General features: G+C 43.0%; 1 protein-coding gene across 6 annotated transcripts in view; it reads right to left on the minus strand.

Moving 5' to 3' along the window:
* Positions 1-17,274, minus strand: part of CUNH11orf49 (chromosome unknown C11orf49 homolog) — a 218,865-nt gene extending 201,591 nt beyond the window's left edge. For 2 of the 6 annotated variants that reach the window (XM_032282271.1, XM_032282268.1), the window contains exon 1: positions 17,087-17,274. In XM_032282271.1, the coding sequence (XP_032138162.1) occupies positions 17,087-17,132 (46 nt within the window). In that variant the 5' untranslated portion in view covers positions 17,133-17,274. The remainder of the gene's footprint in view (positions 1-17,086) is intronic. The other 4 variants (XM_032282269.1, XM_032282267.1, XM_032282272.1 and 1 more) reach the window with 3 other exon arrangements.
* Between the last annotated feature and the right edge of the window lie 2,721 nt (positions 17,275-19,995).

Raw genomic sequence — 19,995 nt, forward strand, 5'->3', positions numbered from 1 at the left:
CTGCCTCAGCCTCCTGAGTAGCTGGGATTACAGGCACGCGCCACCATGCCCAGCTAATTTTTTGTATTTTTAGTAGAGACGGGGTTTCACCATGTTGACCAGGATGGTCTCGATCTCTTGACCTCGTGATCCACCCGCCTCGGCCTCCCAAAGTGCTGGGATTACAGGCGTGAGCCACCGCGCCCTGCTTTTTGTTATAACTCTTATAGACTCATTTGATTTTTTTAATTCTGTAGTTAAGAAAAATAAACATCAAAAACTTGAAATCCAGCAATTCTTTCAACTTTTTTCAATGGAAGAAATAGAATTTTGCATTCTCTGGATGCTCCCTCTTCTTTATTTTTATTTTTATTTACTTATTCCTTTTTTCTCACACCCCCCTTCCAGGTTTTTTTTTTTTTTTTTTTTAATGAGACAGAGTCTTACTATATCACCCAGGGTGGAGTGCAGTGGCGCAACCTCGGCTCACTGCAACCTCTGCATCCGGGGTTCAAACTATTTTCCTGCCTCAACCTCCTGGGTAGCTGGGATTATAGCCATGTGTCACCACACCCAGCCAATTTTTGTATTTTTAGTAGAAATGAGGTTTCACCATGTTGGCCAGGCTGGTCTCAAACTCCTGACCTCAAGTGATCCACCTGCCTCAGCCTCCTCAAGTGCTGGGATTGCAGGCTTGAGCCATCGCGCCCGGTCAGATCCTCCCTCTTCTTATACATTATTTGTGATATCATGTTTTCCTGAAAGAGTTTTTCAACTGTTTCTTCTAATTACTATTTTGTAATGCTTTTGTATTTTTTTATGTTACCCATTTCCATAGTCAACTTTGCTCTTGTTAGCATTCTTAGTTTCTTCTTCTTTTCAGTGGATTTATTTAAGCAGTCTTCACATACTTTAATGCAGCTCAGAATACTTGTACTTGGCCCTAGTCGAGCTATCTTTCTTCTTTCCCACAGTAGCTAATACAAACTTTCTTTGCTCTCCTCAAGCCTTTTACTTCTGCTTCCCTAACTCTAAGAAGATAATCTTGATTCCTTACTTCAGACAAAGAAGAGATCATCAGGTAAAGAACACCAACTACTAGCTCCATTTCTAAGTTTAACCATATCCTTCATCATCCTTACTTCCTACCTCTGTTGTTCAAATACAATTATGCCATGTAAAGCTGTTTTAAGACCACCTTAAGATCTGATTTCTCGGCTGGGCGCAGTGGCTCACACTTGTAATCCCAGCACTTTGGGAGGCTGAGGCCGGCAGATCACAAGGTCACGAGATCGAGACCATCCTGGCTAACATGGTGAAATCCTGTCTCTACTAAAAATACAAAATTAGCTAGGCAAGGTGGCATGTACCTCTAGTCACATGTACTCGGGGGAGGCTGAGGCAGGAGAATCATTTGAACCCAGGAGGCGGAGGTTGCAGTGAGCTGAGATTGTGCCACTGCACTCCAGCCTGGCAACAGTGAGACTCCGTCTCAAAAAAAAAGGATCTGATTTCTCACTTGGAAATTCTTCCTGATTGAGAAAAATTCTTACTTAAGATTTGCTTTCAAATACGGCAAAACGTCTGTCAATATTACATGTAATAATGAGAGCTGGCATTATATTGTTTTCTGTTTTTGCTTTTTTTTTTTTTTTTTTTTGAGATGGAGTCTCGCTCCACCAGAGTGCAGTGGTGTGATATCGGCTTACTTCAACCTCTGCCTCCCGGGTTCAAGCAATTCTCCTGCCTCAGCCTCCTGAGTAGCTGGGGCTACAGGCACAGCTAATTTTTTGTATTTTTAGTAGAAATGGTGTTTCACCATGTTAGCCAAGATGGTCTCCATCTCCTGACCTTGTGATTCGTCCGCCTCAGTCTCCCAAAGTGCAGGGATTACAGGCGTGAAACACCATGCCCGGCGACATTATATTGTTTTACAGATGTATAATAAAACATCTATCCATACTTTAGGGTTGATAAATTTTTTTTTAGGTCTCAAACATTTTCAAGCATCCCATCATAGTTTGTAAGTTAGGCACCACACAAACAGTGCCTACTGGATAAATATGGTCCTGACTCCCACCTCCAAAATAGCCTTGCACCTGTGCCTCTAATGCTAAATTTCCTCGAACTTCTAAAAATATTCCATCAAGTATTCATCATCCTTTCCTTCCCTTGGATCTTCCCTTGCTCCCTGAAAAAGTAGTCCTTTTCCTTCAGCCTAAAAACATACTCAAGTCTCTCCCATCTAAAAACTAAAAACAATAAACTCTTCTTCCTCCTCTTGCCATCACCCCTCTCTCCTCCTTTCTCTAATTAGTCAAACTTCTTGAAATGAATCTAGCCTATTCTCAGCTCCTTCCTCATTTACTCTTCAATCCAGGAAAACCAGGCATCTTACCACACTACTCCATGGAAACCCCTTTAATGCCACTGACAACCTTAGTCCTCTCACTAAGGTGAACGACTCACAAAAGTATAGTGATATGGGCTGTGCAGCCCTTATCTTCTTCGATCTCTCTGAGACATCTGGTATCACTGAACGCTCCCTCGGTCTTGAAACTCCCCACCACCACGTCCCCAGTGTCTATGGCACTGCTTTTTCTTATTCTCCTCCTAAATCTCTTACGAATCACTCTCTGGTTTAGGAAGATAAATATCTTTCTTTATTGTAAACCTAGCTCTCTGAGCCGGGCGCGGTGGCTCAAGCCTGTAATCCCAGCACTTTGGGAGGCCGAGGCGGGTGGATCACGAGGTCAAAAGATCGAGACCATCCTGGTCAACATGGTGAAACCCCATCTCTACTAAAAATACAAAACATTAGCTGGGCATGGTGGTGCGTGCCTGGAATCCCAGCTACTCAGGAGGCTGAGGCAGGAGAATTGCCTGAACCCAGGAGGCGGAGGTTGCGGTGAGCCGAGATCGCGCCATTGCACTCCAGCCTGGGTAACAAGAATGAAACTCCGTCTCAAAAAAAAAAAAAAACTAGCTCTCTGAAAACAAGATTTTGGTTTCTACAATGCGTCTCTAACTCCCAATAGGAAAAAAAAATTATTTAGCAGCAAAGTTACCACTGACGCCCAGCAACAAACCTATTATAAAGAACTAAAAATTCTAAAATTACATGTTCTCACTAAGGTGAACGACTCACTAGAGTATTGAAAGGAACTATTCTGATTATTGAAAATGTTTACAAAGGACAGGAAGTGACACAGGTAAATGACAGGCAACGTCAAGTTAAGAAAGAAAATAGTAACCATTGTAAAAATGGAGCAACTGAGCTCAGAGACAGAGACCAGGGATAAAATACCTTTGTAATTCAAGAGGCAGAGGTAGGGGAGAAAAAGCCAAATACAGACCAGCACATTTGTGCTTCATCTATGAAGAAGGGTAAGCAGCTACCAACAATACAGCTTGCTTTGAGTAGGAGAGATGTCTCCACCATATATACTAGGTATGACAGATTCTTGTTTGTGCCGCCCCCAAAAATATGCTGCCATTCTTCTTGCACACGATTGTCCGCTAGACTCAAATTCCCTGCCACACTGACAGCAGGGACCTTATATTAAGTTCTCACCTAAGAAATGAGAGCACAAGTGATGTTTGCATCATCTTCGGTTTCACTTGCCTAAAAGGTCCTTGCCCTGGATTCACTGCTGCCCCTTTTACTGGCTGGAAATGGCTACAGCTGAGGCATCCTTGGAAACCATGTGTTTCAGACAGAATGACTGCTCTGCTAGCTGAAATCGTATGACGACTTCCTAAAGCAGACCCTGCCTTTCACATCCTAGATTTGGATTAAGTAAGAAAGAAAGAAAGTGCTTTCTTGTATGAGCCATTGCACTGGGAGGGTGGGGGAGTTAAGTGGTGGAGGTTTTTGGGTTTTTTTTTTTTTTTTTAATAACAGCAGCTCAGCCCTCACCCTAATATCCTGAGAGATCAGGAGCACTAAACCACCTGAAGTGCCAAACCTCAGTAAACCTCAACAGCCTGCGGACTCAGTATGAAACATTAGTCTGGAGAGAAGGGAATGGTAAGTACTGGCGGGGGAGGGGGGGATGTCTTCTTATTAATAGCTATAAATTTGAATTTAACTAACACTGAGTGGCACCTGAACCACTTAATTTTGAATTAAAAGAACTAGAATCAAATCTTAGCTTCACCAACTGCTATCTATACAAATGGTGGAAAATTTACTTAAGTTCTTTGAACCCCCATTTCCTCTCACAAGTAATAAAAATAACATCCATCTTCATGGGCAAATGTTGTATTTATAGAATAATATAATAAATTATGACTAAAATAATGATACTACCTCACCACGAAAATGTTAAACTATCTTCTGTATATTAAAACAAAGAATCTGGCAAGGCATGGTGGCTCACGCCTGTAATCTCAGCACTTTGGTAGGCCAAGGCAGACGGATCACTTGAGCCCAGGTGTTCGAGACCAGCCTGGGCAACATCGCAAAGAATTCAAAAACTGGCCAGGGGCGGTAGCTCACACCTGTAATCCCAGCACTTTGGGAGGCTGAGGCTGGCGGATCACAAGGTCAGGAGATCAAGACCACCCTGGCTAACAAAGTGAAACCCTGTCTCTACTAAAAATACAAAAAATTAGCCAGGCATAGTGGCACACGCCTATAGTCCCAGCTACTCAGGAGGCTGAGGCAGGAAAATTGCTTGAACCTGGGAGGCAGAAGTTGCAGTGAGCTGAGATCATGTCACTGCACTCCAGTCTGGGTGACAGAGCAAGACTCCGTCTAAAAAACAAACAAACAAAAAAAATAGCTAGGCATAGTGGTACACTCCTGTAGTCTCAGCTACCTAGGAGTCTGAGGTGGGAGGATCACCTGAGCTCAGGAGGTTAAGGCTGCAGTGAGCCATGATCATGCCACTGCATTCTAGCCTGGATGCCAGAGTGAGACCTTGTCTCAAAAAAAAAGAGTCTAAGGAATATATCACATATTCTGTAGAATTTTCTATTAAATTTAAGCTCTGAACTTAATTTTTTATTAAACTGAATGGGAAAGAAGACCCTTAGAAATTACAAAACCCAGTGGCTCGGTGGTCTAGGGGTATGATTCTCCTTTAGGGTGAGAGAAATTACAAAACCTGAAAGCAAGTGGCTAACAAAACCCGCTTTAAAGTCAGATAAACTTCATTCAAGCTTCAGCTCCAGGCACACTTGCTCAGTGACGTGGACAACTTATATAATTTCAATCTCAGTTTCCTCAAAGAAAAGTGGGATCAGCCTGGTGCCTACCTGTTGCGAGGACTGAATAAAATTGCTGTCTTTTTCAGTCCTCTCGAATATGAGAATGATTCTAGCTGGCATATCAAGAACACCTATTTGAAAACAGTTTCCTCTTAAGACAGTATTTAGGCAGCTGTACTACTTAGAAGTTGAAATATTAACTTTGTATTTTTTTTTTAAAGTATGAGATGTGATCCCTACCCAGGGGATTAGAATTTAAAAGAAAAAGTCTTTCCCCTTTTTATGTCACCTAATAGCAAATGAAATCTGGGAAATAAAGTTACCCAAATACTACTAACTATAATTGGAAAGAAAAGATTAAATTCTGAACAACCAAAGCTATTTCTATTACTTGGCTAGGTTTGAGAACTTTCCAGTTGGAGAGCCTGATGTCAGATCCTTCAACAATAGGACAAGGCATGGTGGCTCACGTCTGTAATCCCACCATTTTGGGAGGCCGAGGCGGGTGAATCACTTGAGCTTAGAAGTCTGAGACCAGCTTGGCCAACATGGCAAAACCCCCATCTCTACCAAAAATACAAAAATTAGCTGGGTGTGGTGGTATGCACCTGTAATTCTAGCTACTCGGGAGGCTGAGGCATGAGAATCGCAGGAGGCAGAGGTTGCAGTGAGCTGAGATCTCACCATTACACTCTAGCCTGGGTGATGGAGCAAGACTCTGTCTCAAAAAAAAAAAAAAAGTTATTTTCTCTTACCATTCTAGGAAAGATAAGAAAAAGTTATAATGTGAGACAAATTCAACCACTTCTTTTTCTTCTGTTTCTCTTTTAGAAATAGGATATCAAAAATAAATATTTATTGGAAGAACAAAGGTCAAAACAGTCCCTATATCCAGACATGGTAACAAAGATTAGCAAGACTCCAAAGACTATTTGTAAACATAACCTTGAAAAGAAAAAAAGGCAAGGCTGTTCTCCCAAAAGAGTTAACCTGTCTTTTACCTGTACATTCACTATTCTTGACCATGCCAACCCTTGAAGAGAAGGCAAAAGTCTGTACATGTGAGACTTTATAAGACAGTCATGCTTCTAAACAGATGGTCTTGTGGTTTACAGACTTTCAAGAAAGACAATCAATTTTAGGTTTCATTAAATAGTTTAGTCGTAAGATAGTAGACATATATTAATTAATTCATCCTCTCAAACCTCTGTGAGGTAGATTTTATCAACTCCCTTTGTTGGGGAAATTTGATCAAGGAGAATAATAACAGTGTCTTCTATTTACAAAATACCTTCCCTATAAAGAAATCCACAAGTTTATCTTCTCAATCATCTTTCATTCCTGTGAGGTAGGTGGCAATATTACCTTTTCCACTTTTATATGTAAATGCTGTGGCTCTAGGAGCTTAATGACTTACTCACATGTAGCCTGTATTTTATCCGCTAACTTGAGATTAACACTAGACCATGGACTCAAGGCTTAACTGCACACAACTGACATGTTGAGCTTCTAGTTTTCTCTATAGCCATCTTTAAATGCATCACATTTCAAAAAGGACCGGCGTCATGCTTGTTGCTTAAGCTCATGTGTTCACTGTTTATGACGTTTACTGTTATCATTTCTCTAAACTGGGCTGTTTAAATTTTGTCTAGGTGCCCAAGAGCTAAATTATTTTTTGTTTACTGTCTGAGCACTAGCAGTGTAAATGATGTCATGAGGAATGTACAAAACTCTTAGACAAAGCAGCAGGGCCAATAAAAGCAGCTCACTTGGGGAAGAGTACATTTCTTCTTTCCTTTTTTTTTTTTTAAGTAGACGTCACATAAAAAGATGACTCATTAAGCCCAAAAGAGGTGACTATGCCATGTAAGCGCTTCTTATGCAGCCTTCCACAAAGAAACCTGAGTGGCAGCATAAGGCATCCTCTTCTGTGCATTTTCCTCCAGGCAGAATGTGCATTTGTGTGGCTACATACACAATTATAATCTCCTCTGAAAGGCAATTCCTTCCATATGACAGGCTGAACAGTGGCCTGAGTGCTAGCCTCATGTTGCCCAAGCAGTTAACATGCTGAAATACCAGACACATTTAATCTCTCCTTTCTGAAAAACTAAGATGGGACAGAAGAGGCAAAGCTGGAAAGAACTCCACACAGAGAGAAAGGAGGCCAGCCCAAGCGCCCAAACTCACTTTCTCATGGGCTGTACTTCTTTGTGTGTTGCCTACTTACGTGTCAATTTGCTGGACTTTGGGGCATGAGAACCATGGAGCCGACCAGTTCTGGCAGCCTCTCCATTTGACAAGTAAAGCTGAAGACATGTGCCCTTTCGTATATCTTACATTCAAAAGTGTTATTGTTTCAAACATGCCCATTTTAAAATATAAAAGTTTCCCATTTAGAATAGGTCGTATATGTAAGTTGGCCACAGGAGTTCTGCCACATTAATTTAAAGGGGAAAAAAAAGGCAATGGGCCCTAATGCAGCTCCATTCCTGCCAGATGCCTTTGTTTACTTTGGGCCAATGGGACTGTCCCAGGTGAGAGAAGTCTGAATTTTAAAAACACCTGATATGAAGTCCTGAGGCACAAGCAGATTTCTGTCTGAGATTACAGAAACTGAAGCTTGTGCTTTATCACAATTACCTGTAATCTCCACGCTAGATAATAGTATTAACGAGACCTTGAGCTACACAACAGGACAGCTGGAAAAAAGGCTCTTACTCTCTCCAAAGAATAGTGCTTTTAAAAGCTAATTCAATGAAGAAAAAGAACAGGCTCTGAAAGTGCCTGTCTCAAACAATATTTACTTTTACTAGGTTCCTGCTAATCAAACAAAACTTAGTCAAAAGCTTTCATGGAAAAAAACACATTTGATGATTTCAGCAGTAATTGCTTTGTTTAAAGAAAGGTGCTTAAGAAAAAACATAGCTATGGGATCAGTAATTTGGTAAGTTCAGATGTGTTTGGGAAAATCCCTCCTCTCTTTGATAAATCATTAAAATTCTGCTCAGATAAATGTGTTTTGACTTGAAATTCCAATCATAGAATGAGCTATTTCCTAAGGCCTCTAGGGAAATAGTGTAAGGGTGATCCCAACACAGAAAGAGGACCCAGGGATTAGTTTACAAGGGTAATTCCAGTCTTAGTCAAAGCATATCACTCTGTCCAACTAAAGGACAGGATCTCATTGAGATACCCCAAAATTGTAAAAAAAAGAATAAGTCCTTCCTTTATAAAATACTGATTTTAAAAAATGGATTAAATTTTAGTGTTGTATAACCCAAACACAGAAACTATGGTATCAATTAAGAAATTAACCTTAAGTATAATCAGAGTTAAAACTGAAAGATCCAGAGCAGATTTAATCAGTCATCCTTTTTGATGCATAGAAGGGGAGAAAACATAGTTTCTCTCACATGTTAGGAATTCAGTAACTATTTGCTGAACTGAATTCCTTTCTCCCATTTATTTTAAAATTTATTCTGTTACTTAAAGCAGACCATTCATTCAACAATTGAGCACTTCACTTGGGCCAAGCATTGTGCTGGATTTTAGAGAGAAAAGGCCTGCCCTCATGGCTTACATTCTAATAAGAAACAGACAAGTAGATAAGTAGATATCTACACAAGTAGTAAGCAAGATAACTCTGATAAGTGCATGAAGGACATAAATAGGATGATGAATCAGAAATAGGCTAATGGATCATGTCTCTTATGCTCTACTATTATTTTTAAAACTTCAATTTATCTACTCGGCCTCCTAGAATTACTCATTTAGCAAATACTGCATTTGTGCAAATAAAAGTGATCCCCAACTTCTGAATACCATTTGGAATAAAGATTTTAAGATTATTTGAATACATAAATGATAAGCAAAGTCAAAAATTGTAAAGCTATCTTAAAACCCTAGAATAACACTGAAATCACTCTGCAATTTACTCTGGAGCAATGGGGGTAAGCAAGGGTCAGGAACAATATGCCTTGGAACTTACTTGCTCTTTTTTTCCCCCCAACAAAAAGATATTTATTATATTTATTAAATAGGTTATAGAAGCTTTGGAAAAGGAAAAGGAAAAAAAGAATCTACATTGACCTTCCAGAAACAACTCCCAAAAGGCCCATTCCAGAACTAGGCTACCAGGGGAACTGCTGTCCCTTCGACGACTGAGAAGCTGCTGAACAAACTGGGCCATGACAGCTGCTGGCTCTAGAACCATAGAGCTCACATACTGTCTACTTATTATCCTGTCCTTTTATGTTATGGTCATTTATGAATATGTCCCATCTCCCATCTACCATGTACATTTCCTGTGGGGAGGGATGCTTTATCTTTGCACCTGGCTTTATATAGAGAAGGTATTCACAGAGGAAGAAAAGGAAGGAGAAGGGTAGGAGGAGGAAAAAGGAAAGAAAGAGGTGACTTTGTGAACATGTTCATAATTATTTTGTTTATTTTTTATTTTTATTTTTGAGACAGTCTCGCTCTCTCGCCCAGGCTGGAGTGCACCGGCATGATCTTGGCTCACTGCAACCTCTGCCTCCCGGGTTCAAGCTTTTCTCAGGCCTCAGCCTCCCGAGTAGCTGGGACTGCAGGTGCGCACCACCATGCCCAGCTATTTTTTGTATTTTTACTAGAGACAGGGTTTCGCCATGTTGGCCAAGCTGGTCTCAAACACCTGACACCTCTGATCTGCCTGCCTCAGCCTCTCAAAGTGCTGGGATTACAGGCATAAACCACCACCACAGCTGGCCCATAATTATTTAAAGTGATACATTAACTGGTTCTATGTATTATAAACCTAGTTTCCAAAGATTTAGGAAGTCAGTGTAACATCTATAATATTTTATTTCATTTCCTTTCTGCAGCAACCAAACACTTTAAGGCCCTAAGAGAACTTCTGCTAACTTATTGTAAACAGCAATATTTCCTAGCATAGGATTGGGTTTGGAAGGTTCACTAGTTATATTCAAATAAAAATAAGTTTATCAGGATTCATCCAAAATCAAAAAATAAAATGTGTCTGGCAGTCAGAAAAATAAATATCACATGCTGTGGTATCAGCAAATACAAACAAGATTAGCAACACTTATCTTCCACCCAGAAGGGGTCCTATGTCAGAACCTTTGCCAAGGCCTAAAGAAATTGTATTAACCTCATGGCTGGAAGAGACTGAATCAGTAACTGTTAGATGTTGTCTTAGCTCAGATACTGTGAGAAGCAGACACCAAAACAGGATCAGACATGCAAGAGATGTACTGGGGGAAACGCCCATGATAGAAAATGGAGAGGAAGCTGAAAGGGTCTGGAAGAGCTCAGATCAAATGCAGGTGTGACCCTACTAAGGGAGAGGAAGGGAGAATGAAGGACTTAGCAGTGCAGTGGGAGTCTTTAAGCCAAAGTCACGTACCAGAGGAGTAAACATCTCATAGAAGTGGGTCTGTCCTGCTTGATCATTGACTAGGAGCAGTCTGTGTAAAGTGTGACCTGTGTGTCCAAGGTGTTAGATTCAGAGCTGGGGTCAGGAATCAATTACGCACCCCCTCCCTGACCCACAGTAGGAGATCTGAGAGGCACGCATCAGAGGTTGCCACAGATGTTTACATATTTGCACAAAAATATGGTAATAACACTAGCAGCTAATAATTATTGAGTACCAGGTGCTCTAACAGGATAAATGTTTATATGTATGAGGTAAGTACAATTTTTTTTTTTTTGAGATAGAGTCTCACTCTGTCACCCAGGCTGGAATGCAGTGGTGCGATCTTAGCTCACTGCAGCCTCCTCCTCCCAGATTCAAGCCATTCTCACGCCTCAGCCTCCTGAGCAACTGGGACTACAAGTCACACCCCCATGCCCTTCTAATTTTTGTATTTTTAGTAGAGATGGGGGTTCACCATTTTGGCCAGGCTGGTCTCGAACTCCTGACTTCAGGTGATCAACCCGCCTCGGGTCCCCAAGTGCTGAGATTACAGGCATGAGCCACAGCGCCCGGACTTTTTAAAATTTTTTGGGAAAGGGTCTCACTTTGTCACCCAGGCTGGAATGCGGTGGCATGAAAACAGCTTACTGCAGCCTTGACCTCCTGGGCTCAAGCCATCCTTCCAGCTCAGCCTCCTGGGTAACTGGGACTAGAGGTGTGTGCCGCCACACCCGGCTAATTTTTATTTTTAGTAGAGGCAAAGTCTCACTATGTTGGCCATGCTCGTCTCAAACTCCTGGGCTCCTAGGATGATGAATCAGAAATAGGCTAATGGATCATGTCTCTTATGCTCTACTATTATTTTTAAAACTTCATTTTAACTACTCCCTCTCTCCTTGGCCTCCCACAGTGCTAGGATTACAGGCGTGAACCACCATGACTGTACTATTATTACCCACATTTTGGAGATGTGGAAACTAAGGCACAGAGAGGGTAAGTAATTTCTTCAAGGTCATACAGCTACCCAAAGTACAAAGATGATTTTCAATAAAATTCTCCCAAATGGTAGAAGTTATCTTCCTCATTGCCTGCCTCTGAGAGATGAGTCCAATGGCAAGAAGTAATTGGAATTTTATTATTATGTGATCCATCCTGATTCCTCACATGCCCCTCATGGCAGAAATGTTAAATGAAGCCACTGGAATCAAATGACCTTACTCCAGGATCCATGTATATGTCTACGCAATAGTTGGGGCCCTATTTTGGGAGTTGCTCAAGGTATTTGTAGCATAGAGTCTAACCATGTGGACTTGAATTAGACTGCTGGGTTAGATTTCTGGATCCACCACTTACTAACTTGTTATTTGGTATCTTTGTGTGTAGTTTCCTCATCTGCTGAATGGAGATAACAATTGAAACTATCTTCATATGCATTAATATATGTAAAGCATTTAAAATGGTACCTGGTACAGAGTAAGTTCTTAGTAAGTCTTGGTTGCTTTTGTTAGCTACTAATGTTTGGGGTACCCTGAGGTCAGATTATTCATATTCCATTTCACATGTCATATGAATTAAGTATAGGAGAGTATACAATGATAGAAGGTATCCAATGATGAGTAAATACAATTCTTCTTCCAAGAAACTTATTTGCAACTAATGAAATGTTTAAGAGCCCCATCCTTCATAAGGAAGCAAGAATTACTGCGCTTTGAACCAAGAGGGGTTTTGTTTGCTTGTTTGTTTTTATCTTTTTAGTGAAGAGGAAAAAACACAAGCTGTGGAATCTGACAAACCTGGGTTTGAACCCCTACTTTACTATGCATCATTGCCTGTGTGACCTTGTGCAAATCAATTAGCCTTTCTAAGCCTCAGCTTCCTTATTTATAAAACGAGGAGATGATATTAATAACTAATTGGGACTAGTAAGAGTACCCACTTCACATGGCAGATGTGAAAATTAAATGAGACAAAGCACAGTGCCAGGGATATAGGAAGAGTTCAAAAACTATAGCTTAATAAAAGCTACCCAATTTATTGTGAGTCTTCTAAACATCTAGTCCCAAAAGGAAAAAGGCCATCTTTGATTTCCCAGAGTTATCTATTATGCTAACCCACTATCAACCGTAGTGAGACTAAACAGGTTCCAAGGAAAAGAAGAGGCAACTTGGAGCATGAGTGAAAGCATGCACTTCACCAAATTAGGTGGAGCAAAAAATAAACCTCACACCCTCATGCTTATACTCAGATCAGCACGTAGGTGGTATGTTTAGCAAACCTGGGACCAGAACAGGTTGCCCTTTGGCTCTACAGGCTTGTCACACCCAACCAGCTACACAGACACACCTCCAGCCTCTGGCAGAAAATTCCACTAAGTAGGTTTCATGAGGCTGGAAATCTTTTGTGGGTCCTACACAATGGGTCTATGCTTACTTCATCTCCTTACCAGACTGTCCTTTCTCTCTTCAGGCCTGGGCATTCGCACAGGTTTTATCACCAGATTCTGATGACTGCAGACATGAACATCATTAAGCTATTCTTTAATGATGATCTTAAGATCTTAAGCCATGCAAGGCCATGATTACAGGTTCCTAATCCACAAAATCAGTGGGGAAAGCATCAGTTTACCCAACATGATAAAGGATTGATTTCTTCACTAATGGTCAGAAAGGTAAATATAATTCCTAGCCAGCAAGGAGAAAGGGATATCTACAGATATCCGTTGGATAGGTATCTCCATAATTTACACCATAATCCTAAAGAGAGGGCTCCAGATATACTAGCCAAGGGGAACTCAGCTTTAGCTTTTGTGTTTCACTGAATGCCTAGAGCTTTCCAGTCTTCAATTTTGTTTTCTCTATAAGTATAGTCTTCTTTAGGCCTACACACGTAAATAACTTTATAAAAACAAAACAAAAATGGAAAAACCCACAAGTATTTAAAATTTTAAATCAGGAAATACTTTATTAATCTATTATCTAGGGAGTGTTTTTTGTTTGTTTGTTTTGTTTTATTTTGAAACTCTCGTTGCCCAGGCTGGAGTGCAATGGCGCGATCTCGGCTCACCGCAGCCTCTGCCTCTCAGGTCCAGGTGATTCTCCTGCCTCAGCCTCCCAAGTAGCTGGGATTACAGGAATGTGCCACCATGCCCGGCTAATTTTGTATTTTTTTTTTAAGTAGAGACGGGGTTTTTCCATGTTGGTCAGGCTGGTCTCGAACTCCCGACCTCAGGTGATCCACCCGCCTTGGCCTGCCAAAGTGCTGGGATTACAGGTGTGAGCCACTACGCCCAGCCAGGAGTGGTTTTAAGTGGTCATTAGATTGAGGATGAATAGGTCGAAGCAGCATACCTCTAAGAGAGACCAAATTGTAACAGGCAGGGATGATTCTCAACTAAAAACAAATGCATTTCAGCAGTGATATGGTTTGATGAACCAGAAGTCAGTGAGTGGTGTGGCCACGCTGACAGCAATATGAATGTCTAGTTGGTGGTTAGGACAAGGAACTAAGACACAAATATGCAACAAAGTATGAAGGAGTATTTGTATAGGATTCAAGTATTAGGTGGGTGGTTGGACTTCACACACGTTGAAGCTTTTTCAACCAACCTGAGACTCTCATTCTGTTTGGCGATTCATTCTCAACACTGCCACTGAATGGCCTCCCTGAAAACGCCATTTATGAAGGGACCACCAACTTCTATTCACCAAAGTACCAATATACCAAATATGCCAAGCCTCTAAGACATAAAATTCAAACAGCAAACACCCAAGAAACTGAACAATGAACTAGGCTTTTCAAATATTTCATATATTCATTGAGTACTGGGTAAATAAAATACAGTCTTGGGAAAAAGTCTAGGCATTGCTTGACATTGATATTGTTATTCATTGAATACAAAATAATTTGTGGCCGGGTGCAGTGGCTCAAGCCTGTAATCCCAGCACTTTGGGAGGCCGAGGCGGGAGGATCACGAGGGCAAGAGATCGAGACCATCCTGGTCAACATGGTGAAACCCTGTCTCTACTAAAAATACAAAACATTAGCTGGGAATGGTGGCGCGTGCCTGTAATCCCAGCTACTCAGGAGGTTGAGGCAGGAGAATTGCCTGAACCCAGGAGGCGGAGGTTGCGGTGAGCCGAGATCGCGCCATTGCACTCACTCCAGCCTGGATAACAAGAGTGAAACTCCGTCTCAAAATAAATAAATAGGGCCGGGCGCAGTGGCTCAACCCTGTAATCCCAGCACTTTTTAACCCCGAGGGTGGAATGTGCCTGCAGTCCCAGCTACTTGGGAGGCTGAGGTAGGAGGATCACTTGAGTCCAGAGGTTGAGGTTGCAGTGAGCCGTGACTGTGCCACTGCACTCCAGCCTCAGTGACAGTGCAAGACACCGTCTCAAAAAAAAAAAAGAAAAAAAAGATATGCATAGTACATTTCAGACAATGGAGTATTATTCAGCAACAAAAAGAAACTATCATGCCACAGAAAGACATGGAGGAAACTTAAATGCTTACTGCTAAGTTAAAGAAGCCCATCTGGGCCGGGCGCGGTGGCTCAAGCCTGTAATCCCAGCACTTTGGGAGGCCGAGGCGGGTGGATCACGAGGTCAAGAGATCGAGACCATCCTGGTCAACAAGGTGAAACCCCGTCTCTACTAAAAATACAAAAATTAGCTGGGCATGATGGTGCGTGCCTGTAGTCCCAGCTACTCGGGAGGCTGAGGCAGGAGAATTGCCTGAACCCAGGAGGCGGAGGTTGCGGTGAGCCGAGATCATGCCATTGCACTCCAGTATGGGCAACAACAGCGAAACTCCGTCTCAAAAAAAAAAAAAAAAAAGAAGCCCATCTGAAAAATTTACACACTGTGTATGACTCCAACTACATGATATTCTGGAAAAGGCAAAACTTTAGAGACAATTAGACCAGTGGTTGGCAAGGACTGCAGGGGAGGGAGAAGGATCAATAGGTGGAACACAGGGGATTTTTTAGGGCAGTGAAACTATTCTGTATGATAATGGAATGGTGAATACATGACGTTATGCATTTGTCAAAAACCACAGAACTGAAAAACATAAAGAATTAACTCTAATGTAAACTATGGACTTTAGTTAATATCTATATTACTTTATCCAGTATAACAAATGTACTGCAGTAATGCAAGATGTAAATAATAAGGGAATCTGGCCAGGCATACTGGCTCACACCTGTAATCACAGCACTTTTGGGAGGCCGAGGCGGGTGGATCACGAGGTCAAGAGATTGAGACCATCCTGGCCAACATGGTGAAACCCTGTCTCTACTAAAAATACAAAAAATTAGCTGGGCGTGATGGCGCTTACCTGCAGTCCCAGCTACTCGGGAGACTAAGGCAGGAGGATTGCTTGAGGCAGAAGTTTCAGTGAGCCGAGATCGCGCCACTGCACTCCTGCCTGGTGACAGAATTTGGCTCCGTTTCAAATAATAATAATAATAGGGGAAACTGTGAATGAGGGAGACCCAAGGTGTATGGGAACTCACTGTACTATCTTTTTTATTTTTTTTTTTATAAAGACGGGGTTTCACCATGTTGGTGAGGCTGGTCTTGAACTCCCGACCTCAGCTGATCCTCCAGAGTGCTTGGATTACAGGCGTGAGCCACCGCGCCCCGCCTCACTGTACTATCTAGTCAATTTTCTGTAAATTTAAAACTTCTCAAAAAAAAAAAGTCTTTGAATTATTTAAAATGTGTATTGTGTACATATATGTGTGTGTGCATATCTATGTGGGCATGTGCCTTTTTCGTTCATTAAATGCCTTATACACTAAAGATGCTCAACAAAGTACTACCTATACAGTCTTAGCTCAAGAGCTAAATCAAGATCTCAAGTTCTGGAGTGGGGAAATCCGGTTCTGATCCTAGTGCTACCATTTTCTAGCTGTGTGGCCTAACTTATGCCAAGTTACCTCTTCAGCCCCAGTTTCCCCACCTGCAAAACTGGAAGAAAACACAGTAATTTCTCCTAGGGCTGTTGAGAAATTCGAATAAAGAATAATGCATGTAAAATGCTTAGCACAGTGCCTAATGAAAAAGAAAAGCTGGAAATGTTCGCTGCCACTGTAACGGTAAGACAGTTATTGACGAAATGACTGATTTGGCACTTGAATTTCCAAGGTTATTCTTACTCCACTACCAGCATATCAATAATACCCCAACAGAGCCCCAAATCCTTAACTCCAACCTGACCCATGTTGAACACAATCCGCATTGCCTGAGTTCCAGCCCCTACACTGCAAACATTCTTTGCTCCCCAGGTGCTTTTTTCCTCCCCATTCGGCCTTACGGGCTCAGGCCCTGGAACCCCCGCCTCTCCGCCCCTCCCCATTCCACCAGGACCCGATCCCACTCAGACCCCGCCCCCGCCCCCGCCTCCTCCCAGACCCCGGCCTAATTCGTCTGCACGTCTTTTTTTTCCCCAAAGTTGAAGGGGGGCACCTACCCAGATACTCGTAGTCCGGCAGGGCTAGGCGCTCCGGACTCAGCATCCTTTGACCCGGGTAGCTTCAAAGCTCCAGCTCTCCGGCTTCCGGAACCCGGGTTGCAGTCTCTCTCCGTTACCATGGCACCCACGCGGCGGGAGGGGGGCGGGACCCGGAGGAGGTGTCACACAAACAGTCTCCGTGTCGCAAAGTGGAGCTGGCCACTCAAGTTCCGGGGGCAGTCGCTTCACGACCGTCCAGGTTTCTTTGGACTCCCATTCTTTTTTTTTTTTTTTTTTTGAGATGGAGTTTCACTCATGTTACCCAGGCTGGAGTGCAATGGCCTGATCTCAGCTCACCGCAGCCTCCGCCTCCTGGGTTCAGGCAATTCTCCTGCCTCAGCCTCCTGAGTAGCTGGGATTACAGGCACGCGCCACCATGCCCAGCTAATGTTTTGTGTTTTTAGTAGAGACGGGGTTTCACCATGCTGACCAGGATGGTCTCGATCTCTTGACCTCGTGATCCACCCGCCTCGGCCTCCCAAAGTGCTGGGATTACAGGCTTGAGCCACCGCGCCCGGCTCCCATTCTTGAAGACTTGGTTTTAGAGGAATCGGAGATGCAGAATTCTTTTGAATCCGCTGTTTCCCGATGTCGAAGAATTACTGTCGGCCGCCCATATGCGCAGTTTCTGAATTTTATAACTATCCCTGCTTTTATACAGTGATCCTAACTCAATAATGGCCCCACCCTTTGGCCCCCATAAACACTTAGTATCCCGTTACCTATTTCCATCTCTTTGGTATTTACTATCTTAAATTGCTGCAAAGTGCTTACGTATGCATATACCCTAGCTGCTTCTAGAGGTCAGGAGTGTGTCTTTTATGCCTATGACAGCTGGATACACAAAAGGTGCTCATTAAGTCCTCTGAGATCATTGCCATTTCTATTTTTTTTTTTTTTTTTTTTTTTGAGACGGAGTTTTGCTCTTGTTGCCCAGGCTGGAGGGCAATGGCACAATCTTGGCTCACCGCAACCTCCGACCCCCAGGTTCAAGCGATTCTCCTGCCTCAGCCACCCAAGTAGCTGGGATTACAGGCATGTGCCACCATACCCGGCTAATTTTTTGTATTTTTAGTAGAGACAGGGTTTCGCCATGTTGACCAGGATGGTCTCGATCTCTTGACCTCGCGATCCACCCACCTTGGACTCCCAAAGTGCTGGGATTACAGGCGTAAGCCACCGCGCCCGGCTGATCATTGCCATTTCTTCTCTGTTCTGGCTCTGTCGCCCAGGCTGGAGTGCAGCAGCGTGATCTCGGCTCATGGCAACCTCTGCCTCGAGGGTTCAAGCGATGCTCCTGCCTCAGCCTCCCGAGTAGCTGGGAATACAGGCGCCCGCCACTACGCCCGACTAATTTTTTGTATTTTTAGTAGAGACGGGGTTCCGCCATGTGGGCCAGGCTGGTCTCGAATTCCTGACCTCAGGTGATCTGCCTGCCGCGGCCTCCCAAAGTGCTGGGATTATAGGCGTGAGCCACCGCGCCCGGCCTCAATTCCTTTTTACCTTTGGTTCTTCTATTTTATTTTTATTTTTTTGAGACAGAGTCTCACTCTGTCACCCAGGCTGGAGTGCAGTGGTGCGATCTCAGCTCACTGCAACCTCTGCCTCCCGGGTTCAAGCAATTCTCCTGTCTCAGCCTCCCAAGTAGCTGGGACTACAGGCTCATGCCACCATGCCCGACTTTTTAGTAGAGAAGGTTTCACCATGTCAGCCAGGATGGTCTCGATCTCCTGACCTCGTGAACCACCTGCCTCAGCCTCCTGAAGTGCTGGGATGACAGGCGTGAGCCACCGCACCCGGCCTCTTCTTTCTATTCCTAGCCCTTACTATTTGGTACCCTTCCCAAGTGTCTTTCCTTTTTCTTACCAAGACATTTCACTTGAGTGGGAGGGGCTGCAGAAAAGAGGACACCAATCAGATTTTTTTTCCCCATATGCCCAATTGCTCACTTCTCCTTTAAGAGAATATTCAATGGTTTTCAATTTCCCAAATATTTCTTTTTGCCCCTCTCCGTTCCTGACAACAGGTCAGAGATCTGTGGCACTTGACACAGTTCAGACCTAGCAGAAAAAGCCACCGTGTCCTCACTTTTTTAGTGCCCTCCCCCTCCAACAAGGTGAGGTTTGTGAAAAAGAGGCAAAGAAAACAAAATCAAGCTATCAAAGGAATGACTGGGAAACCAGTAGACCACCTACACTGGGAGGAAAAGGAAAGAGGAGGTTCTTCTCTTTGTGTTCAGAGTGGCCTATTCTTAGCCTCCTCCAGCAAGGAGCCTCAAACCTCCTAATTCTTGCTTTCCCTTAAAATTGTATATGTGTCTCAATTCTAGGCTCCTGTGAGTCACTCTAAGTTTGGATGTGGTGAGGATTAAAGGACAGAGCCAAACTAAGAGCAGAGCTTCGTGTCTTGAGCAATGAATTTACTAATTTGGTATTTGGTGCGAAGTCCAGCGAATCTGATTTTTTTTTTAAATTGCCTTCTGCTCTGCTTCCCTCATGTAGCTTGAGGATATGAGAGGTTCATATGTTACATAACTGTGACTTTTTACTATTTTATTAATAAGATAATACCACAGTAATTATTAAGAATGATAATTAGGCCGGGCGCGGTGGCTCAAGCCTGTAATCCCAGCACTGTGGGAGGCCGAGGCGGGTGGATCACGAGGTCAACAGATCGAGACCATCCTGGTCAATATGGTGAAACCCCGTCTCTACTAAAACTACAAAAAATTAGCTGGGCATGGTGGCGCATGCCTGTAATCCCAGCTGCTCAGGAGGCTGAGGCAGGAGAATTGCCTGAACCCAGGAGGCGGAGGTTGTGGTGAGCCGAGATCACGCCATTGCACTCCAGCCTGGGTAACAAGAGTG

Source organism: Sapajus apella, unplaced genomic scaffold (genome assembly GCF_009761245.1).
Source record: "Sapajus apella isolate SASKATOON/1434 unplaced genomic scaffold, GSC_monkey_1.0 scaffold14, whole genome shotgun sequence".
Classification (NCBI taxonomy): Eukaryota; Metazoa; Chordata; class Mammalia; order Primates; family Cebidae; genus Sapajus; species Sapajus apella.